General features: G+C 47.6%; 2 protein-coding genes across 4 annotated transcripts in view; one reads left to right on the forward strand and one right to left on the reverse strand.

Annotated features, from left to right (window-relative positions):
• Positions 1-5,007, reverse strand: part of LOC148477775 (uncharacterized) — an 82,940-nt gene extending 77,933 nt beyond the window's left edge. The window contains exon 1 of the mRNA XM_088456163.1: positions 4,879-5,007. Coding sequence (XP_088312289.1) covers positions 4,879-4,905 — 27 coding nt within the window. The 5' untranslated portion in view covers positions 4,906-5,007. The remainder of the gene's footprint in view (positions 1-4,878) is intronic.
• Positions 5,008-5,206: 199 nt separating this feature from the next.
• Positions 5,207-27,780, forward strand: part of LOC148477777 (uncharacterized) — a 41,948-nt gene continuing 19,374 nt past the window's right edge. For 2 of the 3 annotated variants that reach the window (XM_088456166.1, XM_088456167.1), the window contains exons 1-5: positions 5,219-5,444; positions 15,059-15,139; positions 15,772-15,869; positions 15,957-16,068; positions 16,741-16,832. In XM_088456166.1, coding sequence (XP_088312292.1) covers positions 5,234-5,444; positions 15,059-15,139; positions 15,772-15,869; positions 15,957-16,068; positions 16,741-16,832 — 594 coding nt within the window. In that variant the 5' untranslated portion in view covers positions 5,219-5,233. Of the gene's footprint in view, positions 5,445-15,058; positions 15,140-15,771; positions 15,870-15,956; positions 16,069-16,740; positions 16,833-27,780 lie in introns of all 3 variants that reach the window. The other variant, XM_088456165.1, reaches the window with a different exon arrangement.

A 27,780-nucleotide genomic window follows, 5' to 3' on the forward strand; every position in this document is an offset into this window, starting at 1 on the left:
GGGTATAGGAGGGGGACCTAGTGCATCCTGGGAGGCTGAAAGCTTAACTCTTTGGTGCCCTGCGACTGACGTCACACCTATACCCCCCCAAGATATCCTGTGGATACCCTATGGACCCTGAAGTAGAAAGGCCAACAGCTGAAGAGGAGAGCGGCTGCCTGAGGTGTCGGCAGACGTGGAGTCTGCAGGACTGGACTGGGGACATCAATCAAAGTAGCTGCCACAGTGTAAGGAACCCAGCTGGAGTGTAGCTGGTGCAAAGACCCGGGAGGACTCCTACCGTCCCCATTAGGAAGAGCTGAGGCTGCCCCTGCTGAGGATGGGAACTGCTCCAAAGGCCATCCGGAAGAGACTGCTGCCGATGCCCGCTAAGAGAAGTGCCTGACTACGGGTCCCCACTGAGGAGAAGGCTGCTACCCGCTTGGAGACGGAAGATATGCTGCAGGCAAAATATAGGGACAGCCCCTGAAGAGAGTCTGCAAGGACCCATCTGAGGACCCCGCTGTGAGGAAGACCCCAGCCTGGAAATGCCCTCTGCTGACCAGATCCACAAAGGACAACGTCTGGGCTGGGGAGAAGACCCCTGTGAGGACCCCAATCGGAGGGAAGGAACTCCCGGACGATGCTCTGGTGCTGCAGAGAGGGACCCGGAGCCACCGCTGCTGAGGGCGCACCTAGAAGCATGTGCCGCCCGGACCGTGAGGACAACTAGGAGGAGGATCTGTCTCCGTCAAGGAGTGTCTGTCTGGAGACCGCAGCTGAGATTTACCTGCTTTGCTCTCCTGGAGTTGTTTTATTACCACCTGCTTTGCCATATGGAGAAGCTTGAAGCTCTGGTGCGGTGTCTAGCATCCTGGAGCTCCACTGGATTTCGGAGGAGGCTGAACAGCCACAGCGTGGGGTGAGAGTCCTACAGATTCCTTGTCAGCCTTTATAGGGCCCTGTCCTGCACTTTCCCTTTAGCTAAGCCCCCTGTTTTCAGTCAGGTGCCCTTACTGGGGGGGGGGGGGGGGGAGTTTCTTATTCTTACCCTGGGACCAGAGTTATTTGGGGTATCACTGTTTATTAGCTGGTAGTCTTGTATTTTTGTGAGTGGTTCACTTAGCTTAGTTCGGAGTAGCTCTGGTCTGGTCAGCTCATTTGGCAAAGAAAATAGGGATATGTCACCCCTTTCTGTCACCCATTAGTTTAATTGTAGTCTTATAATGAACTTTCCTAGTGAACCTCCAGCTCATGCTGGGAGGGGATGTGAGATTTGGTCATTGCATGATGTAAATGGTAATTGCTGGTTTCTTTAATGTAATGTATATATATTCTTGCTGATGTTTCATTGAATACTGACTTCTCTCAAGGCATTGTATATTTCTGCTGTTAAACATTGTCAATGTTGGTTCTGTAATGCAATGTGTATTCATGTCTGCTGGCGTTTTACCAAAATGCTGATGAATTTATGTTTGTTTAACCCTGTGACCTCAGCTAGCGGAAAGCTGTTTAGGGCACTGTGAGTAGGTTTACGGTTAGACTGCTGCATGATTTTTCTGTGTTGTGCTTCACTACGCTATTTGCTACAGAGACTCTCAACCGCTTTGTTATTGCAATTGTACTTACCTGCACTGTGCCAACGTAGAGACAGCTGCTTGATTTTTCTGTGCTTTGCTTCACTACGCTATTTGCTACATAGACTCTAAGCCACTTTATTAATGCAACTGCACATACATTTTTCAGAACTGTTTCCACACGGAGACTGCAATATAATTCCTCGTCACTATATTGTTCCTCCCTCAGCTTGTCACACCAGACTTTTCCTGGCTTTAGATTGTAGTAGCATCACATATGATTGGTTTGTTTGTTTCTTGCCAGCTGGGGTTGCACATGTTTGCTTGAAAGAGGCTTAGGGGTCTATTTACTAAGCAGTGTTAGGCGACAGAGTGAAAAGTGATAAGGTGCCAGCCAATCCGCTCCTAACTGCCATCTCACAGGCTGTGTTTGAAAAATGACAGTTGGGAACTGATTGGCTGGCACCTAATCACTTTCTTATCACTTTTCACTCTGTCTCCTAACACTGCTTAGTAACTAGATCCCTTAACCTGTAAATGATTTCTTGACTTCTATTGTAACTAACTGATATCGTTTGAAATTTCTGTTGCAAATCCTTAATACAGTTGAAATTGTGACAGTTGCCTACAGTTTGAGAGTCAGATAAGTGTAAGAATTTAGATTCTAAAGGTGGTTACACACCTGACAGATATATCTGCAGATGATGGTTGTTCATACACACTGAACGGCCATCAGCTGCTTGTGCCCTCGGGTCCCGGCGGCCAGTGGGTGTGTCGGGGGCGTGTCCAGCCCACCTCCTTGCGGCTGCCGCTGTGTATGGGCGGTCGTACACACCTGCCGATGGACAGATATGTCTACAGACATATCTGTCCATCGGCTGTGCAGCACAGCCAATGCGATGTCGGTGAATGACGACGTTCACCGATATATCGCGGGTACACACTGGCCGAGGTGCAGCAGATATATTGGCCAATCAATTGATCGGCCAATGTATCTGTCAGTGTGTACCCTGCGTAACCAGTCCCCCAGCTCTCCACCTCTTTTCCCAGATCACCCCTCCCCATCAACTTTACCAACTCTAACATCCTTCTCCTCTGTATCTGGGGAGGAAGTCATGGCCCTCATCCGGTCCTCCCCCCTTCCACCTTGATCCTATCCCCTCCCGCCTCCTCCGCTTCCTCTCTCTCTCTGCTCCCATCTTGCCCACCTCAACCTCTCCCTCTCATCAGGCACTGTTTCTTCTGCATTCAAGCATGCCCTTGTCTCCCCCATTCTTAAAAAATCTACCCTTGATCCTAACATTCTTTCTAACTACCGACCCATCTCTTTCCTCCCCTTTGCCTCCAAACTCCTTGAGCAGATTGTCTACAACCGCCTTACCACTTTTCTTTCCTCCCACTCCCTCCTTGACCCTTTTCAGTCTGGCTTTCGTTCTCTCCAATCCACTGAAACTGCCCTCACGAAAGTCAGCAATGACCTCCTTGCTGCCAAATCCCAAGGCCACTACTTTCTTCTCATTCTCCTTGATCACTCTGCTGCTTTTGACACTGTGGACCACCCTCTCCTGCTGCATATCCTTCACTCTACATGAAACTGCCCTCTCCTGGCTGTCGTCCTACCTCTCTGACCGATCTTTCTCAGTTTCCTTTCTTGACTCCTCTTCCCCCCCACAGCCTCTTACAGTAGGTGTTCCCCAAGGTTCTGTTCTTTGTCCTCTTCTATTCTCCCTCTATACTTCCTCTCTAGGTGAACTCATCAGCTCTTTTGACCTCCATTATCATCTCTATGCTGATGATACTCAAATCTACCTTTTCTCCCCTGATCTCTCCCCCTCTTTTCTGACTCGTATCTCCAACTGTCTCTCTGCTATCTCTTCCTGTATGTCCCAGCGATTTCTTAAACTTAATATGTCTAAGACAGAGCTGATCGTCTTCCCACCCTCCCACATAACCTCACTTCCCACTATTTCTTTATCAATTGATGGAATAACTATCTCATCTAGTCCCAAGGTGCGCTGTCTTGGAGTTATCCTGGACTCATCCCTCTCCCTCAAACCACATATCCAGAACCTTTCACAGTCCTGTCGTTTCCATCTCAAAAATATTTCTAAGATCAGACCCTATCTCACCCAGGATGCTACTAAAACACTCATACACTCACTAGTCATCTCCAGATTGGACTACTGTAACTTCCTCCTATCTGGCCACCTCAAATCCCATGTCTCTCCTTTCCAATCTATCCTTAATGCTGCTGCATGGCTTATCTTCCTCTCCAAACGCTCTACATCTGCCTCCCCTCTCCTACAAGCCCTCCACTTGCTCCCCTTCCCTTTTAGAACCCAATTTAAGGTTCTCATGCTCGCTCACAAAGCCCTCACCCAATCCTCTCCCATATACATCTCTGATCTCATATCCCTTCACTCTCCTCTCCGCTCTCTTCGTTCAACTAATGCACGCCGCCTTTCATGCCAGCTGATTACTTCCTCCCACTCCCGCCTCCAAGATTTTGCCCGAGCTGCTCTCCACCTCTGGAACTCTCTCGCACTCCCCATCAGACTCTCCACCTCTTTGCAATCCTTCAAACGGGCTCTCAAGACCCACTACTTCATCAAAGCCTTCCAGCTATCATTCTATCTCCCTGCTACATGCTCCTTCCTCCCCATCTACCCCATCTGTGTCAAACCAGTTTGTCTTCCCCCACCTTTTTAGAATGTAAGCTCTCACGAGCAGGGCCAGCTACCCTCTTGTGCTTCTCCTTACTTTAGTGTCATTTACTTCTTACTCACCACTAGGGCACCTAACACTTGGTTGCTTATGCTCTGTTGCTTATCTGGGTGTTATGGTCACTAATGTAGCAATATTTATTATCCATGTCCTGTAGTGTATTGTTCTGTAAGTCACTTCTCTACAATTTGTTTATCTACTTTGTAAGGCGCTGCGGAACACTTGTGGCGCCATATAAATAAATGATAATAATAATAATTGTATGTGACTTTGGGGTCTATTTACTAAGAAGTGTTAGGAGACAGAGTGAAAAGTGATAAGTTGCCAGACAATCAGCTCCTAACTGCCATCTCACAGGCTGTGTTTGAAAAATGACAGTTGGGAGTGGATTGGCTGGCACCTTATCACTTTTCACTCTGTCGCCTAACACTGCTTAGTAAATAGACCCCATAACTTGGTTACAATAAAATTGCATTGTACCCTCCTCTTTGTGTCTGTTAAAAGGGGAAACACATTGCTTGCCATTCTGATTAAATTTGAACCTGGGCCCTGGTAAAATGGGACATTACACAAGCTTGGGCACAGAGAGAACACCTACTCTGTCAATTAGAGACAATGGCAACATGACCAGCTGAGTGTACAGGGACAGTGAATACACTCCATCACCCCTACTTCACGCTGCATGGGGCCGCCTCACAGCCGGATAATGATGACATTACAGCGCATCACCCATGTATCTGCTCTATCTGGAGCTGTAAGTGCCTCATTATGTCTCTGTATATAGCTACGCACAGACTTACCGAACACTCCCAGTCACGGATTCTGCTTCCTCACGCTCGGAAAATGTTTTTTGACACACCACCGACTTCCGGGCTGTGCGTTCCACCTGCTTTCCGGGTTGTGCGTTCCACCTGCCTTCCGGGCTGTGCGTTCCACCTGACTTCTCCGCTGCAATGCTGCCCTTGCAACAAGTGTACGTCAGGGTACAGAAACGGAAGGGGATATATCTACTCTCACAAGGGTACGGATCCTGGTTCCACTCCATACGGCGACATCCTGCGACTCCGAGTGACATCAATCTACGGAAGGGGATCTATCATCTAGCTGTAACCGTGACTCTTCTGCCTATCACCGCTGCGGCGGTAGCGCTGTATCTGACAGCGGGTAATTTATATTTATCATAACACGGGAGAAGCAGACCCTGGTGTCCTAATGTTATTGTTATACAAGGGAGCAGTCTTTTGTTCCCTGTTATTATTAGTGGTGCAAACATTTGTGTCTTGTTATTATAATACAGGTGGGACAGACACTTGTTTTTAGGATATAAGGAATCAGCTCCTGGTGTCATGTTGTTATAATACTGATGTAGCAGGCTGTGGTGTATTGTTATTATACAGGTAGCACATGTTTATTATAGCAGTTGCTTCTTCAAACATATTTAATATATTGTACTATCACTTGTTCCCCTCTCACCATATCTGTATCCATTCTGCCCCCCTGTGTACTCTCCCATCCCTGTGCCCCCTGTTCCCCTCTCCCCATGTCTGTACCCTTCTGCTCTCCTGTGTACTCTTCCGTTCCACCCATGTGCCCACAGTTACCCTCACCCCATGTCTGTACGGGATCGGAATACCGGCACCAGTGAAGAGCCCGACAACTCTAAAGGTAAGTTTTAACTAACCTAACCCCTCCCCCCCCCTAACCCTCCTTTAGGGGTACGTAACCTCCCCTTCCCAGCAACCTAAACCTAAGTCTCCTTGGGGGGGGTGCCTAACCCTAAACCCCCCTTGGGGGTGCCTAACCTGCCCCTTCCCCTAGCCTAAACCTAACCCACCCGAGGGGGTGCCTAGCCCTAAACCCGCCCGGGAGCGTCGGAATTTCAACGCCTGTCATTAGTACCTTGCTGGGATTTGACAGTCGGGAAGCCGGCTGTCGGCATTGCGACCATCGGCTTCCTAACTGCATCCCGTTTGTACGCCTTCTGCTCTCCTGTGTACTCTGCCCTCCCACCCCTGTGCCATCTGTACCCCTTCTGCCCTCCTCTGTACTCTCCCCTGTGACCCCTGTTCCCTCTCCCTGTGTCTGTACCCCTTCTGCTGTCCTGTATACTCTCCACTCCCACCCCGGTGCCCCTTGTTCCCTCACCCCATGCCTATACCCCTTCTGCTCTCCTGTATACTCTCCACTCCTACCCCTTCTGCACTCCTGTGTACTCTCTCCTCCCTCTCCCCATGTCTGTACCCCTTCCTCCTTCCTGGTGTATGTACTCTTTAGCACCCTACACCTAGAGTGAGCAGTGCACTACGTATATGGTATACTGATCAGCACCTTACACCTAGAGTGAGTACTACTTATATGGTATACTGATCAGCAACCTACACCTAGAGCGAGCACTATGTATGTGGTATACTGATCAGCGCCCTATACCAAGATTGAGCAGTGCACTACGTATATGATATACTGATCAGCACCCTACACCTAGAGCGATTACTACGTATGTGGTATACTGATCAGCACCCTACACCTAGAGTGAGCACTACGTATATGGTATACTGATCAGCACCCTACACCTAGAGTGAGCACTACGTATGTGGTGTATGCACTGATCAGCACCCTACACCTAGAGTGAGCACTACGTTTGTGGTATACTGATCAGCACCCTACGCCTAGAGTGAGCACTACGTATGTGGTATACTGATCAGCAGCCTACACCTAGAGTGAGCACTATGTATGTGGTATACTGATCAGCACCCTACACCTAGAGTGAGCACTACGTATGTGGTGTATGCACTGATCAGCACCCTACACCTAGAGTGAGCACTACGTATGTGGTATACTGATCAGCACCCTACACCTAGAGTGAGCACTATGTATGTGGTATACTGATCAGCACCCTACGCCTAGAGTGAGCACTATGTATGTGGTATACTGATCAGCACCCTACACCTAGAGTGAGCACTACGTTTGTGGTATACTGATCAGCACCCTACGCCTAGAGTGAGCACTACGTATGTGGTATACTGATCAGCAGCCTACACCTAGAGTGAGCACTACGTATGTGGTATACTGATCAGCACCCTACACCTAGAGTGAGCACTACGTATGTGGTGTATGCACTGATCAGCACCCTACACCTAGAGTGAGCACTACGTATGTGGTATACTGATCAGCACCCTACACCTAGAGTGAGCACTATGTATGTGGTATACTGATCAGCACCCTACGCCTAGAGTGAGCACTATGTATGTGGTATACTGATCAGCACCCTACACCTAGAGTGAGCACTACGTATATGGTGTACTGATCAGCAGCCTACACCTAGAGTGAGCACTACATATGTGGTATACTGATCAGCACCCTACACCTAGAGTGAGCACTACGTATATGGTATACTGATCAGCACCCTACACCTAGAGTGAGCACTACTTATGTGGTGTACTGATCAGCAGCCTACACCTAGAGTGAGCACTACGTATGTGGTATACTGATCAGCACCCTACACCTAGAGTGAGCACTACGTATGTGGTGTATGCACTGATCAGCACCCTACACCTAGAATGAGCACTACGTATGTGGTATACTGATCAGCACCCTACACCTAGAGTGAGCACTATGTATGTGGTATACTGATCAGCACCCTACGCCTAGAGTGAGCACTATGTATGTGGTATACTGATCAGCACCCTACACCTAGAGTGAGCACTACGTTTGTGGTATACTGATCAGCACCCTACGCCTAGAGTGAGCACTACGTATGTGGTATACTGATCAGCAGCCTACACCTAGAGTGAGCACTACGTATGTGGTATACTGATCAGCACCCTACACCTAGAGTGAGCACTACGTATGTGGTGTATGCACTGATCAGCACCCTACACCTAGAGTGAGCACTACGTATGTGGTATACTGATCAGCACCCTACACCTAGAGTGAGCACTATGTATGTGGTATACTGATCAGCACCCTACGCCTAGAGTGAGCACTATGTATGTGGTATACTGATCAGCACCCTACACCTAGAGTGAGCACTACGTATATGGTGTACTGATCAGCAGCCTACACCTAGAGTGAGCACTACATATGTGGTATACTGATCAGCACCCTACACCTAGAGTGAGCACTACTTATGTGGTGTACTGATCAGCACCCTACACCTACAGTGAGCACTACGTATGTGGTATACTGATCAGCACCCTACACCTAGAGTGAGCACTACGTATGTGGTGTATGCACTGATCAGCACCCTACACCTAGAGTGAGCACTACGTATGTGGTATACTGATCAGCACCCTACACCTAGAGTGAGCACCATGTATGTGGTATACTGATCAGCACCCTACACCTAGAGTGAGCACTACGTATGTGGTGTACTGATCAGCACCCTACGCCTAGAGTGAGCACTACGTATGTGGTGTACTGATCAGCACCCTACGCCTAGAGTGAGCACTATGTATGTGGTATACTGATCAGCACCCTACACCTAGAGTGAGCACTACGTATGTGGTATACTGATCAGCACCCTACGCCTAGAGTGAGCACTAATTATATGGTATACTGATCAGCACCCTACACCTAGAGTGAGCACTACATATGTGGTGTACTGATCAGCACCCTACGCCTAGAGTGAGCACTATGTATGTGGTATACTGATCAGCACCCTACACCTAGAGTGAGCACTACGTATATGGTGTACTGATCAGCAGCCTACACCTAGAGTGAGCACTACGTATGTGGTATACTGATCAGCACCCTACACCTAGAGTGAGCACTATGTATGTGGTATACTGATCAGCACCCTACGCCTAGAGTGAGCACTATGTATGTGGTATACTGATCAGCACCCTACACCTAGAGTGAGCACTATGTATGTGGTATACTGATGAGCTCCCTACACTTAGAGTGAGCACTATGTATGTGGTGTATGCACTGATCAGCACCCTACACCTAGGGGTAAATTTACTAAAGTGAGAGTTTTTAGAAGTGAGTTTTAGAAGAGATGTTGCCCATAGCAACAATTCAGATTCTAGCTATTATCTTCTAGAAGGTGCTAGTTAAATGTCAAGTAGATTCTGATTGATTGTTATGGGCAACATCTCTTCTAAAACTCACTTCTAAAAACTCTCACTTTAGTAAATTTACCCCTTAGAGTGAGCACTGTATCGAGGACCAGGGACTCACTCCTTCAAAATGGGTGGTTCCCTGGGGACACGCTCCGCTGCGGCCACTCTCTAACTCCTTATTAAATGATTGATGTCCCTGGCCCGGCTGCAGGCAATAAAAAGCAGAGGGAGAGTCGGGCCACTCCTCTCTCGCGCCTTACTAGATCGTGCAGCGTCACTATAGGGACATGCGGCTCCGTGGCCCCGCGTGACACAGCCCCTGCACCTGGAGTGAAGACCTCCAGTAAGTGTAACACTTAAGCGAGTAGCAGGTGGGGATTTGGTGAGTGGGCAACTGGTGCTGAAAGCTGGCTCGAGGCAGAGCGGCTGCTGTAGGGCACCGGGACCAGCACCCAGGGCTGACAGTAGTGTCTGCAGCAGGGGTGGGAGAGTTGCTGACAGCTACCGGGCGGCTGCTCATACTCGCCATCCCGGCAGCATGGAGTGATGGGCTGCCTGTCGTTATAGTGCGTCAGCCATGCGGAGCGTGAGGTGTGCACAGAAGCTCCCGAGACAGCTCAGCACACCAATGTAGAGGTCACCGCAGCAGGCGCAGTAATGAAAGGCAGACAATCTGATGTCCCTGCTGCCGGGCCCTGGTGAGAATATAGAGTTGTCCCAAAACCGTTTTATATGGGTGTGTATATATATATATCATATATACAGTCAGGTGCATAAATATTGGGACATTGACAGGATTTTCAGATTTTGGCCTCTATTCACCACCACAATGGCTTTGAAATGAAACAAACAAGAACTGTTTCTATATGTGCCTCCCACTTTTTAAGGAGCCTTAAGTAATGGGACAAACGAAACAATCCTAAATCTAACTTTCACTTTTTAATACTTTGTTGCAAATCCTTTGCAGGCAATTACTGCCTGAAGTCTGGAACGCATAGACATCACCAGACGCTGGGTTTCATCCCTGGTGATGCTCTGCCAGGCCTCTACTGCAAATGTCTTCAGTTCCTGCTTGTTCTTGGGGCATTTTCCCTTCAGTTTTGTCTTCATCAAGTGAAATGCATGCTCAATCGGATTCAGGTCAGGGGATTGACTTGGCCATTGCATAACATTCCACTTTTTAGCCTTAAAAAACTCTTTGGTTGCTTTTGCAGTACGCTTCGGGTCATTGTCCATCTGCACTGTGAAGCACCGTCCAATGAGTTCTGAAGCATTTGACTGAATATGAGTATATAATATTGCCCGAAATACTTCAGAATTCATTCTGCTGCTTTTGTTAGCAGTCACATCATGAATAAATACAAGGGAACTAGTTCCATTGGCAGCCATACATGCCCACACCATGACACTACCACCACCATGCTTCACTGATGAGGTGGTATGTTTTGGATCATGAGCAGTTCCTTTCCTTCTCCATACTCTTCTCTTCCCATCACTCTGGTACAAGTTGATCTTTGTCTCATCTGTCCATAGGATGTTGTTCCAGAACTGTAATGGCTTTTTTAGATGTTGTTTGGCAAACTCTAATCTGGTCTTCCTGTTTTTGAGGCTCACCAATGGTTTACATCTTGTGGTGAACCCTCTATAGTCACTCTTGTGAAGTCTTCTCTTGATTGTTGACTTTGACACATATACACCTACTTCCTGGAGAGTGTTTTTGATTTGTCCAACTGTTGTGAAGGGGTGTTTCTTCACCAGGGAAATAATTCTTCTGTCATCCACAACAGTTGTTTTCCGTGGTATTCCGAGTCTTTTGGTGTTGCTGAGCTCTCCGGTGCGTTCTTTCTTTTTAAGAATGTTCCAAACAGTTGATTTGGCCACACCTAATGTTTTTGCTATCTCTCTGATGGGTTTGTTTTGATTTTTCAGCCTAATAATGGTTTGCTTCACTGATAGTGACAGCTCTTTGGATCTCATATTGACAGTCGACAGCAACTGATTCCAAATGCAAATGTCACACCTAGAATCAACTCCAGACCTTTTACCTGCTTAATTGATAATGAAATAACGAGGGAATAGCCCACACCTGTCCATGAAATAGCTTTTGAGTTGATAGTCCCATTACTTTTGGCCCCTTAAAAAGTGGGAGGCACATACAGAAACCGTTGTAATTCCTACACCGTTCACCTGATTTGGATGTAATTACCCTCAAATTAAATCTGAAAGTCTGCAGTTAAAGCACATCTTGTTTGTTTCATTTCAAAACCATTGTGGTGGTGAATAGAGGCCAAAATATGAAAATTCTGTCAATGTCCCAATATTTATGCACCTGACTGTGTGTGTGTGTGTGTGTGTGTGTGTGTGTGTGTGTGTATATGTATATATTATGCTATCATGTGTCCCCACAAATTCTAATGTAACCCTGCCTGCACCCACCGTACTGCATCCTTGTAGGCTGGCATTGCTGGACTTTTCAGGGAGACTCACACTAAAGCTGCGTACACACTTGCCAATATATTGTATGATTGAACAATATCATTATCGTTCAGAATATCGGCAAGTGTGTATGCGAAAAACGATCAGCGATGCGCGCTCCCGCTGGTCGTTTACGATAACCCCAGTCGGCTGTACATGCAGTCCAATCTGGGGATATCGTGAGTGATGCCATGCTGTTGAATGCAGCATGGCCCGCTCCCCCAACGCCGTGCGTCGCTGATCGGCATCGGATGAAATACCGATGCCGGAAGTCCGGCACTTGAAGATCCCGACTGAGGTAAGACCTGTAAACCCCCCCGCCCTAACCCTCCCTTAGGGGTGCCTAACCCTAACCTCATACTAACCACATAGAAACATTGTGTAGTGTGTAAGCTCGATCTCTGACTCAGAGACGGTGATGTGTCGACATGATGTCACGTAGCTGCATGCCACCTCCCGCTACGGTGATGCAGTAGCGCAATTAATTTGAATCCGTTTAATTATTTTTTTTTGTCTCCTGTTGGGGCAAATGTTGTTTTTTTATATCTTTTCCGGTTGGGGCCAATGTGTTTGGATTTTTCCTTTCGGGGGCATTGTGTTTGGTGGCTTTTTTCTTCCTATCGGGGCCAATGTCATCTGCTTCATGGGTTGTAGCTGCTAAATTTTTAGATTTACAGAAAACCTTAATGTAGATGGAACCCAGAAAAGGTCAGATAGGACCCCGATTTTTTTAAAGTGAGGGATCCCTGGGACCCACATTTTTTTTGGCTCAGTGTGACCACTGTCAGATAATTGACCTGGTCTATTCACAGCCTCAATATACGTATTAGTGGCGTATAGCTAATATTGTGCCCAGATGGATCCAGTGATATGAAGGTTTCCAACCCCCCCCCCCCCCCCCCACTGCCCAGTACTGATTATATGGGAACCCAGTGCTCACTTATACTAAGGGACGATTTGGTGTTTCTGGCTGGTGCTGTGCACAGAGTTGATAAAATAGTAACATTGTGTAAATGGCTAATTTGTGGAAACTTATCAGTCACGGGACAACTAAATGTATAAGCGAATTCTCTTAATGCGCCATGAAATGCTTTCTATTTAGATGTATTGTTACTGTGTCTTGTATCTTATCTTATCTATGCCAAACCCTGCCTGATGTATGTGAGGGCGATGGAAGCACCACTGTAGCATCTTGACTAAAATGTTGTCCTTCAAAATGAAAATCTGCCCACCTCACTGTAATTTTACCTTATGTAGCCCCGTGTGTATGTGTGTTAGTAGGCATTAGTGTGTATGTAATCCCCCTCCCCCATGTTGATGTGTTCTTATCCTAATACATTGTGCATTCGTTTTGTATAAATATTGGTGTACATGCATTGGTATAGCGGGATGTAGTCAGGAAGCCGGTGGTCGAAATGCTGACCGCCGGCTTCCCGACAGTGAAATCCCGGCATGGGACTAATGATAGGCGTCTAACTGCCAACGCCTATCATTAACCCTACGCCGAAATCCTGACGCCCGATATACCGAATGTAGGTAAGCCGGGCGTCAGGAGCCTTGAGGGAGGGAATGAGCTTAGATTTAGGTACTCCCGGGGGGACTTAGGGTTAGGAACCCCCCGGGAGGGTTAGGCTAGGGGAAGGGGGGGGGGTTAGCGTCAGGCACCACCGGGTTAGGGGGGGGGGTGTTTTGGATTCAGGTTTAGGCACCCCCCTGGGATGGTTAGGGTGCGGGGAGGGGGTTAGGTTTAGGCACCCCTGGGGAGAGGTTAGGGTTAGGCACCCCTAAGGGAGGGTTTGGGGGAGAGGTGGGATGGTTATAGGTCTTACCTCAGTCGGGATCTTCATGTGCCGGCCTTCCGGCATCGTTATTTCATCCGCCGGGCTTAGGTCCAGCGGTAATTCATACCGATTCCGGTATGACCACAGAACACTGTGAGATGTCTTGTATTTTCCCCTGTGGTACAAACCTTCCTTCTAAGGGTGGGTGCACACCTGAATGACCGGCAATCGTGCTGATGTTCAGGGTGATTTGCCTTCACCCTGAACATCGCATGATTGCCGGTACACACTGCACGATTTAATGAATGACGGAATGATTACTTGTTCCATACTTCATTAATATGTATGGCGCTGTAAGCGTTATCGTGTGATTAGGCCGATCACGTGATATATCGCATGCGGGAGCGCGCAAATCGGGCATACACACTGCACGCCCCCAAGGGCCCTTTCAGGGCGCACGCCTTCCTTAAGTCCGGTGCCCTACCTGTCGCTGGACTTAGCAGAGGGTGACACCATAGGCAGGAAAGAGGATCTGCGCGGGATGTGACAGGTGCAGGATGCCCCAAACGCTCGTGTGTCAGTAAATAGATGCTCCCGGCATCCATTCACCGGCGGTGACTGCTGCATCGGTAGTTTCCCCACCCATTGGACACTTCGGCACATGGGTGGGGAAGGCATCCGCAGGCTGTTTTAGCGGGGCGCCGCCGAGAAGGGCAGGGTACATTCTGCGCCCCGCTAAAGCAGCCTAGCAGGAAAGCTATTACAGTGTTATAGCATCTGTCTCATGCTGTGTCTCTGTGTAATATATACAGTTTATACCATCATGTACGTGTTACAGCGGCCATGTGTCTGTATGTAGGTGCCTTGTATACAGCTCTGTGTCCTCACTATACACAATGTGTTATTATAGTGACATTAGGATGGGAGATATTACATTGCTCACAGTATGTTGTGTTCTCTATCTCTGATACATTCCTGAGACTTTGCTGCTTACAGCTATTACTGTATTTTTATATGTAATTAAGTTTTACAATAAGAAGATACTTTCCACGTTTGTGGACTTTATTAATGATGCAGATTAGACAAGAATGGCTCATTGTATACATACAGCCCCTGTCCTATCTGTGACTGTGGTCTATATGCAGTGCCTAGTACCATGTACATAGCCCTTACCTCTCCTACCATCTCCCACGGGCCGGCCAGTATAAGATTGCCTGTGACCAGCCCGATCGGATCCCTCTCGGAGTGCGTCCCGGAAAAAATGCCCATAGGCTTCTATTGGGTAACGCCACCTTGAAGATGGAGTCACCTACCGGGACGAAGCTCCTTAGTACTTATGGGAAATGCGGTAAAACCCCCCATTTTGGAGGGTTTACCCCATTTTTCCTTTTTGTACATCCTGCCCTGTGTGTGCCAGTTCCTTTTAAGGTGTCAAGATTTCATTGCCGATGTCTCATTGCAGGAGGGGGAGTTTTTATGGACGTACATAAGGATTTATACAAGGACGTGATGATGGAGAATCACCAACCACTCACATCACTGGGTAAGAGGAGACTAATGGGGAGCAGGTTCTCTGATTACCTATATGCACATCACCTGATAATCACGGCATCCGGAATGCCGGCTGACGGAATCCCGATGATGTAAGCCTGACCTTGTACTAAAGAGAGGCGTCTAAATCCCGACGCCTATCTTTAGCCAGATGCCGAAATCCCGACACGGCCGGCACCCCGAACGAAGGTAAGCGGGGAATCTTAGCATGTAGCCGCGGTTGGGGAGAGAGGCACCACCCTGGAGTGTGTTAGGGTTAGGCATCACCGGGGAGGTTAGGGTTAGGTCTAGGGTGCGGGGGGAGGGATTAGGTTTAGGGACCCCTGGGAAGTTTTTAGGATTAGGCACCACAACGGAAGGGTTAGGGGGGCGAGGGGAGGGTTATGGTATTTACCTGCCCCAGTCGGGATCGTCATTATTCGGCCTTCCGGCGTCATTATTTCATCTGCCAGGAATAGGAAGGGTTAGGGGGGCGAGGGGAGGGTTATGGTATTTACTTGCCCCAGTCGGGATCTTCATTATTCGCCCTTCCGGCGTCATTATTTTATCTGCTGGAAATAGATCCGGCGGCATTCCATACCGACTCCATATAGAATGTACTCAGTCACTGTGTGTCTCCTACAGATGGACCCAGTAACAGAGGTACCCCAGAGAGATGTCCCCGTCATCTGTATTCCCAGGACTGTACAGAGGAGAATCACAGGATCCCACAGGAGGATCAGGTAGGTGGGATTTAGGATCTCGACAAATACCAAAGTGACTGATCACTATATAATCTGTGTTATTTTATGGATTTATGGGTTATTTAGGGTGACAGTCGGCCTAAAATTAAGGTAGAAGATATGAAGGTAGAAGAAGAGACATATGAGAGTGGTGACCAGCAGTTTAAGGAGGAGGAAATCCCTACAGATATCAGCACAGGTGAGTAATAAACACTTATTACAGAAGTCACATTCTCCTTGTTCTGTCACTACAGCAGTCTCTTATTAACTGGCTACTTACTCCCTGGGGGGCCATTTATTAATGATCACATTTGTAATGCGATCTGGGTGTAATATTAGTGCCCATGATCGTATTGAAGGATTTTATCATAACGGCTGAATGTAACAAAACGCACCCGCAGGAACGGGCTCTGAAAGGAACACGTCCCTGCGATGTGCTGTGAGTGAAGTGACCGCGTCCGCAGTTTTCTTAACTCCTATGTCGGGACTCCAGAGCATGCATGGTCTACAGACTTCACATGTGCCGCGGCCATTGCCGTGTGAGGGCTCCTATGGAACCCTCTTCAATCTAATTATGCCATGTGTAGCTCAGAAGCTTCAGCGGGCTATCAGGTGGTGGGAGCTGCGGCTGCCGGTCGGATTGGAGGAATCGCGGCGTGTATCAGAGATATCTGCTGCGGCCCCTCTGTCATACATTCGGGGGATACTAAATATTTGCGGTTACCTTCCCGAGTGTTTTCGAGGGAATAAGCCGCAAATATTTATTGATAAATGGGCCCCTGGGTGATAGAAGACTTTCTTTCATTGTAAAGGAGATCAATTCTGATAGTCATATAAGTACAATGTATCAGTCACTATATGTCTCCTACAGATGGAGCCAGTAACATAGATACCCCAGAGAGATGTCCCCGTCACTCCCAGGATTGTACAGAGGAGAATCACAGGATCCCACAGGAGGATCAGGTAGGTGGGATTGAGGGTCTCGCCAATATACCAAAGTGACTTTTCATTATATGACCTGTTATTTTATTGATTTGTGGGTTACTTAGGGTGACGATCTGTCTAAAATTAAGGTATAAGCTATAGACGGAGAAGAGACGTATGTGAGGGGTGACATCTTACCAAAGTGACTTCACTATATGATCTGTAGAGCAGCTGTTTGTGCCTTATACACTAATTTTCTATTGATTAAGCTCAGTGAATGAAATCACATGTCTGTTACAGAAGTACTAATGCACATTGCTGTTGTACTGTGTGTGTGATATCAGCACAGTGGCCTGATTCAGACCCGGTCACAAGCGCTGTGCGCTCGCAACCGGGTTGATGGTGGGCCAGTGCTCCTGCGCACGACGGAGCCGTCTCCGTCGTGCGCATGCACGAGACCCGGATAGCGACGGGCACTCCGTCACTCCGGGTCTCGCGACAAAGGGGGCGTGCTGTCGATGTTGAGTGACAGCTCGCCCCCTTTGGTGGGCGGGCCGGAGGAGTGGCTGCCCAAACGGAGGCGTTCTCATGTGAACGCCTCCGTTTGGGTGCGGCCACACTGACGCCCCACTGACATCACTAGTGATGTCAGTGGGAGAGATTTCGGCTCTGTTAGAGCCGAAATCTCTCTGGGGCTTGCGGCCACGAGACCCTACCACAAGGGTCTCGACGCAAGCCCGATGGTCTTGACCATCGTGACCATCTTCCTGGCCGCTCGCTATAGCTGTGGGTGGTCACCCACAGCTATGCGAGCGGCCAGGAGGCCGTTCTAAAAAACAAGAAGGCCGGCCCTGATTCAGAGCGAGTGCTCTGTCAGAGCGTCCGGCTCTGAATCAGGGCCAGTGTCCCCAAATAGTAACATTTAGTACACAGTGATACTGAGCTGTGTTGTATGTGTGATATCAGCACAGTGGGCCTGATTCAGAGCCGCTCGTTCGCTCCGAGCGATGTTCGCACATCTGTACATGCGTATGGGTCGTAATGTGTATGCGCCAACCAGTCATTGCGGTCGGAAATCGTGCGCTCGCAAAACAGCGAGGGCCTGCTAATTTGAGTGACAGAATGAGGCGTTTGTGGGTGGTAACAGGGGAAGGTGCTTGAAAATGGGGAGTGGAGATCCGAACGCAGGCGTGCCAAATGGTCAAAACGGGCGTTTAATGGGTGTGCATAATTAACAAAGCAGCATCATCGACCACGTCAATTGGTTGTCTTTTAGCCTGAACTGCTCGCAGTGATTGCGGGAAGTAAAACCTATAACAAGCACTGTGAGCAGTTCAGACGCTTTTCGATGTACTCGATTAATCTAATAAATAGCGGAGATGACGTATGATGCGAACGGCCAAGGGGCGTCTTTACAAAATAGCGAGCGCATGTTTCGTTCGCTCGCTCGCTCAGACATAGAGGCGTCAACAGACCGCAAAGAGCGAGCGCTCAATTTAAATAGCCGGCCCCTTTTTCTGAACGACCGTTTGCAAATAGCGTCCGGCTCTGAATCCGGCCCAGTGTCTCTACCTAGTAACATCTAGTACACAGTGATACTGAGCCTTGTAGTGCTATGTGAGATATCAGTCCCGTGTCCCCACCTAGTAACATTTAGTACACAGTGATACTGAGCTGTGTGATATCAGCACAGTGTCCCCACCTAGTAAAATCTAGTACACAGTGAGTAAAAAATAAACTAAAAATAGGGCGCTCTTAAAATAGATAAATACAGTCAGTTGCATAAATATTGGGACATTGACAGAATTTTCATATTTTGGCCTCTATTCACCACCACAATGGCTTTGAAATGAAACAAACAAGATGTGCTTTAACTGCAGACTTTCAGATTTAGTTTGAGGGTAATTACATCCAAATCAGGTGAACGGTGTAGGAATTACAACGGTTTCTATATGTGCCTCCCACTTTTTAAGGGGCCAAAAGTAATGGGACAAACGAAACAATCCTAAATCTAACTTTCACTTTTTAATACTTTGTTGCAAATCCTTTGCAGGCAATTACAGCCTGACGTCTGGAACGCATAGACATCACCAGACGCTGGGTTTTATCCCTGGTGATGCTCTGCCAGGCCTCTACTGCAAATGTCTTCAGTTCCTGCTTGTTCTTGGGGCATTTTCCCTTCAGTTTTGTCTTCATCAACTGAAATGCATGCTCAATCGGATTCAGGTCAGGGGATTGACTTGGCCATTGCATAACATTCCACTTTTTAGCCTTAAAAAACTCTTTGGTTGCTTTTGCAGTATGCTTTGGGTCATTGTCCATCTGCACTGTGAAGCGCCGTCCAATGAGTTCTGAAGCATTTGACTGAATATGAGCATATAATATTGCCTGAAATACTTCAGAATTCATTCTGCTGCTTTTGTCAGCAGTCACATCATCAATAAATACAAGGGAACTAGTTCCATTGGCAGCCATATATGCCCACGCCATGACACTACCACCACCATGCTTCACTGATGAGGTGGCATGTTTTGGATCATGAGCAGTTCCTTTCCTTCTCTTCTCTTCTCTTCCCATCACTCTGGTACAAGTTGATCTTTGTTTCATCTGTCCATAGGATGTTGTTCCAGAACTGTAATGGCTTTTTTAGATGTTGTTTGGCAAACTCTAATCTGGTCTTCCTGTTTTTGAGGCTCACCAATGGTTTACATCTTGTGGTGAACCCTCTATATTCACTCTTGTGAAGTCTTCTCTTGATTGTTGACTTTGACACATATACACCTACCTCCTGGAGAGTGTTCTTGATTTGGCCAACTGTTGTGAAGGGGTTTTTCTTCACCAGGGAAATAATTATTCTGTCATCCACCACAGTTGTTTTCCGTGGTCTTCTGTGTCTTTTGGTGTTGCTGAGCTCTCCGGTGCGTTCTTTCTTTTTAAGAATGTTCCAAACAGTTGATTTGGCCACACCTAATGTTTTTGCTCTCTCTTTGATGGGTTTATTTAGATTTTTCAGCCTAATGATGGCTTGCTTCACTGATAGTGACAGCTCTTTGGATCTCACATTGAGAGTCGACAGCAACTGATTCCATATGCAAATGTCACACCTAGAATCAACTCCAGACCTTTTACCTGCTTAATTGATAATGAAATAACGAGGGAATAGCCCTGTCCATGAAATAGCTTTTGAGTTGATAGTCCCGTTACTTTTGGCCCCTTAAAAAGTGGGAGGCACATATAGAAACCGTTGTAATTCCTACACCGTTCACCTGATTTGGATGTAATTACGCTCAAATTAAATCTGAAAGTCTGCAGTTAAAGCACATCTTGTTTGTTTCATTTCAAAGCCATTGTGGTGGTGAATAGAGGCCAAAATATGAAAATTCTGTCAATGTCCCAATATTTATGCACCTGACTGTATATATGGATTTAAATTTAATACACAAGACACAGCTGTGATGGCTGCACCCACACAGTGGACCTAGGATTCCACCAACTATAATCACATAAAAAATTGAAAAATGGGAGCGCCAACTACACAGCTGCTGGTTTAAAAATATTTATATTTATTTCAATAAAACAATTATACAAATAACATTAAAAAACATAAGCAATACCATGGTATGCAGGTGGAAATAGTATGGCCAAGAATTAATAATGATAATGCATATGATGCTAAAAATATATATATATATGTAAGCCTGGATAACACTAGAGCAAAAAACCGGTCCGTTTATTATTAGATGTCCAATCGGTAAAGATCCAGTATAGTAATCACAGTCAGTGTTAATATAAATTGCAGCAGGTCGAGCAGATTAGTAAAGCTCAAGAAATAGGGTTCAGTTGGTCCAGAATGTTAGTAGATGTCACAACACAGCATAAAATAATGCAAAAAAAGTCCCACAGAGCCTCAATAACAGCGACCAGCATCTAACCCAATAATAGGGAGATATTATGTACGTTGATCATATAACTAAGACAGTTCATGTACACTCAGCAGTATATTGGTGAACAGCAATCTGCTGTATATACTTAACAATCCGTGGATTTGGTGGTAGCCGACGGCAGAGAACCTCCGCTACTGTAGGCAGCACTCCCGGCTTTTTGATAGTGATGGTGCAGGACCGCTGGCCCCACGTGGTGCGTTGCGCGCTCCCAGCCGCTGGTTGATGGTAGAGCAGGACCGCTGGCTACACGTGGTGCACTGTGTAATACCAACCGCTGGTAGATGGTGGAGCGGGACCGCTGGCCACGCTTAGTGCACTGTGTCCGTATATGGTACTTCCGGTTGTTGCTTTCCACCTACGTCTCACGGGTCACTTATCGCATTTCTCCGCCCAATGAAGTGACTGTTTCATCAGTTTCACCTCTGATGAAACTGCCACGTCATTGGGCGGAGAAACGCGTTAGTTGACCCATGAGACGCAGGTGGAACGCAACAACCGGAAACTGGAAGTAACGTATACGGACACAGTGCACCACGTGTGGCCAGCGGTCCCGATCCACCATCTACCAGCGGTTGGGATTACACAGTGCATCACGTGTAGCCAGCGGTCCTGCTCTACCATCAACCAGCGGCTGGTAGCGCGCAACGCACCACGTGGAGCCAGCGGTCCTGCACCATCACTATCAAAAAGCCGGGAGTGTGGGACTTTTTTTTGCATTATTTGATGCTGTGTTGTGACCTCTACTAACATTCTGGACCAACTGAACCCTATTTCTTGAGCTTTACTAATCTGCTCGACCTGCTGCAATTTATATTAACACTGACTGTGATTACTATACTGGATCTTTACCGATTGGACATCTAATAATAAACGGACCGTTTTTTTGCTCTAGTGTTATCCAGGCTTACATATATATATTTTTAGCATCATATGCATGAGGATTATTAATTCTTGGCCATACTATTTCCACCTGCATACCATGGTATTGCTTATGTTTTTTAATGTTATTTGTATAATTGTTTTATTGCAATAAATATAAATATTTTCAAACCAGCAGATGTGTAGTTAGCGCTCCCATTTTTACATTTTTTAGTACACAGTGATACTGAGCCTTCTAGAGCTATGTGAGATATCAGCCCCGTGTCCCCACCTAGTAACATCTAGTACACAGTGATACTGAGCTGTGTGTGGTGTATGTGAGATATCAGCACAGTGTCCCCAGCTAGTAACATCTAGTACACAGTGATACTGAGCCATGTGCTGCTGTGTGTGGTGTATGTGAGATATCAGCACAGTGTCCCCAGCTAGTAACATCTAGTACACAGTGATACTGAGCCATGTGCTGCTGTGTGTGGTGTATGTGTGATAGCACCGTGTCCCCAGCTAGTAACATCTAGTACACAGTGATACTGAGCTGTGTGTGGTGTATGTGAGATATCAGCCCCGTGTCCCCAGCTAGTAACATCTAGTACACAGTGATACTGAGCCATGTGCTGCTGTGTGTGGTGTATGTGCTGCTGTGTGTGGTGTATGTGCTGCTGTGTGTGGTGCATGTGCTGCTGTGTGTGGCGTATGTGTGATATCAGCACCGTGTCCCCCACCTACTAACATCTAGTACACAGTGATACTGAGCCATGTGCTGCTGTGTGTGGTGTATGTGTGATAGCACCGTGTCCCCAGCTAGTAACATCTTGTACACAGTGATACTTAGCCATGTGCTGCTGTGTGTGGTGCATGTGCTGCTGTGTGTGGCGTATGTGTGATATCAGCTCAGTGTCCCCAGCTAGTAACATCTAGTACACAGTGATACTGAGCCATGTGCTGCTGTGTGTGGTGTATGTGTGATAGCACAGTGTCCCCACATACTAACATCTAGTACACAGTGATACTTAGCCATGTGCTGCTGTGTGTGGTGTATGTGCTGCTGTGTGTGGTGCATGTGCTGCTGTGTGTGGTGTATGTGTGATAGCACCGTGTCCCCACCTAGTAACATCTAGTACACAGTGATACTGAGCCATGTGCTGCTGTGTGTGGTGTATGTGTGATAGCACCGTGTCCCCAGCTAGTAACATCTTGTACACAGTGATACTTAGCCATGTGCTGCTGTGTGTGGTGTATGTGCTGCTGTGTGTGGTGCATGTGCTGCTGTGTGTGGCGTATGTGTGATATCAGCACCGTGTCCCCCACCTACTAACATCTAGTACACAGTGATACTGAGCCATGTGCTGCTGTGTGTGGTGTATGTGTGATAGCACCGTGTCCCCAGCTAGTAACATCTAGTACACAGTGATACTGAGCCATGTGCTGCTGTGTGTGGTGTATGTGTGATAGCACCGTGTCCCCAGCTAGTAACATCTAGTATACAGTGATACTGAGCCATGTGCTGCTGTGTGTGGTGTATGTGTGATAGCACCGTGTCCCCAGCTAGTAACATCTTGTACACAGTGATACTGAGCCATGTGCTGCTGTGTGTGGTGTATGTGCTGCTGTGTGTGGTGCATGTGCTGCTGTGTGTGGTGTATGTGTGATAGCACCGTGTCCCCAGCTAGTAACATCTAGTACACAGTGATACTGAGCCATGTGCTGCTGTGTGTGGTGTATGTGTGATAGCACCGTGTCCCCAGCTAGTAACATCTAGTACACAGTGATACTGAGCCATGTGCTGCTGTGTGTGGTGTATGTGTGATAGCACCGTGTCCCCAGCTAGTAACATCTAGTACACAGTGATACTGAGCCATGTGCTGCTGTGTGTGGTGCATGTGCTGCTGTGTGTGGTGCATGTGCTGCTGTGTGTGGTGCATGTGCTGCTGTGTGTGGTGTATGTGTGATAGCACCGTGTCCCCAGCTAGTAACATCTAGTACACAGTGATACTGAGCCATGTGCTGCTGTGTGTGGTGTATGTGTGATAGCAGCACCGTGTCCCCAGCTAGTAACATCTAGTACACAGTGATACTGAGCTATGTGCTGCTTTGTGCGGTGTATGTGTAATAGCACCGTGTCCCCAGCTAGTAACATCTAGTACACAGTGATACTGAGCCATGTGCTGCTGTGTGTGGTGTATGTGTGATAGCACAGTGTCCCCACATACTAACATCTAGTACACAGTGATACTTAGCCATGTGCTGCTGTGTGTGGTGCATGTGCTGCTGTGTGTGGTGTATGTGTGATAGCAGCACCGTGTCCCCAGCTAGTAACATCTAGTACACAGCGATACTGAGCCATGTGCTGCTGTGTGTGGTGTATGTGTGATAGCAGCACCGTGTCCCCAGCTAGTAACATCTAGTACACAGTGATACTGAGCCATGTGCTGCTGTGTGTGGTGTATGTGTGATAGCACCGTGTCCCCAGCTAGTAACATCTAGTACACAGTGATACTGAGCCATGTGCTGCTGTGTGTGGTGTATGTGTGATAGCACCGTGTCCCCACCTAGTAACATCTAGTACACAGTGATACTGAGCCATGTGCTGCTGTGTGTGGTGTATGTGAGATATCAGCACAGTGTCCCCAGCTAGTAACATCTAGTACACAGTGATACTGAGCCATGTGCTGCTGTGTGTGGTGTATGTGTGATAGCACCGTGTCCCCACCTAGTAACATCTAGTACACAGTGATACTGAGCCATGTGCTGCTGTGTGTGGTGTATGTGTGATAGCACCGTGTCCCCAGCTAGTAACATCTTGTACACAGTGATACTTAGCCATGTGCTGCTGTGTGTGGTGTATGTGCTGCTGTGTGTGGTGCATGTGCTGCTGTGTGTGGCGTATGTGTGATATCAGCACCGTGTCCCCCACCTACTAACATCTAGTACACAGTGATACTGAGCCATGTGCTGCTGTGTGTGGTGTATGTGTGATAGCACCGTGTCCCCACCTAGTAACATCTAGTACACAGTGATACTGAGCCATGTGCTGCTGTGTGTGGTGTATGTGTGATAGCACCGTGTCCCCACCTAGTAACATCTAGTACACAGTGATACTGAGCCATGTGCTGCTGTGTGTGGTGTATGTGTGATAGCACCGTGTCCCCAGCTAGTAACATCTAGTATACAGTGATACTGAGCCATGTGCTGCTGTGTGTGGTGTATGTGCTGCTGTGTGTGGTGCATGTGCTGCTGTGTGTGGCGTATGTGTGATATCAGCACTGTGTCCCCCACCTACTAACATCTAGTACACAGTGATACTGAGCCATGTGCTGCTGTGTGTGGTGTATGTGTGATAGCACCGTGTCCCCAGCTAGTAACATCTAGTACACAGTGATACTGAGCCATGTGCTGCTGTGTGTGGTGTATGTGTGATAGCACCGTGTCCCCAGCTAGTAACATCTAGTATACAGTGATACTGAGCCATGTGCTGCTGTGTGTGGTGTATGTGCTGCTGTGTGTGGTGCATGTGCTGCTGTGTGTGGTGTATGTGTGATAGCACCGTGTCCCCAGCTAGTAACATCTAGTACACAGTGATACTGAGCCATGTGCTGCTGTGTGTGGTGTATGTGTGATAGCACCGTGTCCCCAGCTAGTAACATCTAGTACACAGTGATACTGAGCCATGTGCTGCTGTGTGTGGTGTATGTGTGATAGCAGCACCGTGTCCCCAGCTAGTAACATCTAGTACACAGTGATACTGAGCTATGTGCTGCTGTGTGCGGTGTATGTGTAATAGCACCGTGTCCCCAGCTAGTAACATCTAGTACACAGTGATACTGAGCCATGTGCTGCTGTGTGTGGTGTATGTGTGATAGCACAGTGTCCCCACATACTAACATCTAGTACACAGTGATACTTAGCCATGTGCTGCTGTGTGTGGTGCATGTGCTGCTGTGTGTGGTGTATGTGTGATAGCAGCACCGTGTCCCCAGCTAGTAACATCTAGTACACAGCGATACTGAGCCATGTGCTGCTGTGTGTGGTGTATGTGTGATAGCACCGTGTCCCCAGCTAGTAACATCTAGTACACAGTGATACTGAGCCATGTGCTGCTGTGTGTGGTGCATGTGTGATAGCACCGTGTCCCCAGCTAGTAACATCTTGTACACAGTGATACTTAGCCATGTGCTGCTGTGTGTGGTGTATGTGCTGCTGTGTGTGGTGCATGTGCTGCTGTGTGTGGTGTATGTGTGATAGCACCGTGTCCCCAGCTAGTAACATCTAGTACACAGTGATACTGAGCCATGTGCTGCTGTGTGTGGTGTATGTGTGATAGCACCGTGTCCCCAGCTAGTAACATCTTGTACACAGTGATACTTAGCCATGTGCTGCTGTGTGTGGTGTATGTGCTGCTGTGTGTGGTGCATGTGCTGCTGTGTGTGGCGTATGTGTGATATCAGCACCGTGTCCCCCACCTACTAACATCTAGTACACAGTGATACTGAGCCATGTGCTGCTGTGTGTGGTGTATGTGTGATAGCACCGTGTCCCCACATACTAACATCTAGTACACAGTGATACTGAGCCATGTGCTGCTGTGTGTGGTGTATGTGCTGCTGTGTGTGGTGCATGTGCTGCTGTGTGTGGCGTATGTGTGATAGCACCGTGTCCCCAGCTAGTAACATCTAGTACACAGTGATACTGAGCCATGTGCTGCTGTGTGTTGTGTATGTGTGATATCAGCTCAGTGTCCCCACTTACTAACATCTAGTTCACAGTGATACTAAACCGTGTGGTGCTCACCATGGAGGGCTCCCAAAAAGAGTCATGGACTTGCAGGCTACCCCGACTGTCCTCGCTCTTTGAACAGTTGCCGTGCTCATGGCATCTATTCACCTGCTGCTCAGTGCTCCCCTCCAAATTTTTCCCCCACTGAACAGTTGGGAGGTATACTATAGCTGTGTGGTGTATTAGGGACAGGTGGGAGGTATACTATAGCTGTGTGGTGTATTAGGGACAGGTGGGAGGTATACTATAGCTGTGTGGTGTATTAGGGACAGGTGGGAGGTATACTATAAGCTGTGTGGTGTATTAGGGACAGGTGGTAGGTATACTATAGCTGTGTGGTGTATTAGGGACAGGTGGGAGGTATGCTATAGATGTGTGGTGTATTAGGGACAGGTGGTAGGTATACTATAGCTGTGTGGTGTATTAGGGACAGGTGGGAGGTATACTATAAGCTGTGTGGTGTATTAGGGACAGGTGGTAGGTATACTATAGCTGTGTGGTGTATTAGGGCCAGGTGGGAGGTATGCTATAAGCTGTGTGGTGTATTAGGGACAGGTGAGAGGTATACTATAGCTGTATGGTGTATTAGGGCCAGGTGGGAGGTATGCTATAGCTGTGTGGTGTATTAGGGACAGGTGGGAGGTATACTATAGCTGTGTGGTGTTTTAGGGACAGGTGAGAGGTATGCTATAAGCTGTGTGGTGTATTAGGGACAGGTGAGAGGTATGCTGTAGCTGTATGGTGTATTAGGGCCAGGTGGGAGGTATGCTATAGATGTGTGGTGTATTAGGGGCAGATGGGAGGTATGCTATAGCTGTGTGGTGTATTAGGGACAGGTGAGAGGTATACTATAAGCTGTGTGATGTATTAGGGACAGGTGAGAGGTATACTATAGCTGTGTGGTGTATTAGGGACAGGTGGGAGGTATGCTATAGATGTGTGGTGTATTAGGGGCAGATGGGAGGTATGCTGTAGCTGTGTGGTGTATTAGGGACAGGTGAGAGGTATGCTATAAGCTGTGTGGTGTATTAGGGACAGGTGAGAGGTATACTATAGCTGTGTGGTGTATTAGGGACAGGTGAGAGGTATGCTATAAGCTGTGTGGTGTATTAGGGACAGGTGAGAGGTATACTATAGCTGTGTGGTGTATTAGGGACAGGTGAGAGGTATGCTATAAGCTGTGTGGTGTATTAGGGACATGTGAGAGGTATGCTATAGATGTGTGGTGTATTAGGGGCAGATGGGAGGTATGCTATAGCTGTGTGGTGTATTAGGGACAGGTGAGAGGTATGCTATAAGCTGTGTGGTGTATTAGGGACAGGTGAGAGGTATACTATAGCTGTGTGGTGTATTAGGGACAGGTGGGAGGAATGCTATAGATGCGTGGTGTA

Source organism: Taudactylus pleione, unplaced genomic scaffold, assembly GCF_031769625.1.
Source record: "Taudactylus pleione unplaced genomic scaffold, aTauple2 ptg000689l, whole genome shotgun sequence".
Taxonomy (NCBI): Eukaryota; Metazoa; Chordata; class Amphibia; order Anura; family Myobatrachidae; genus Taudactylus; species Taudactylus pleione.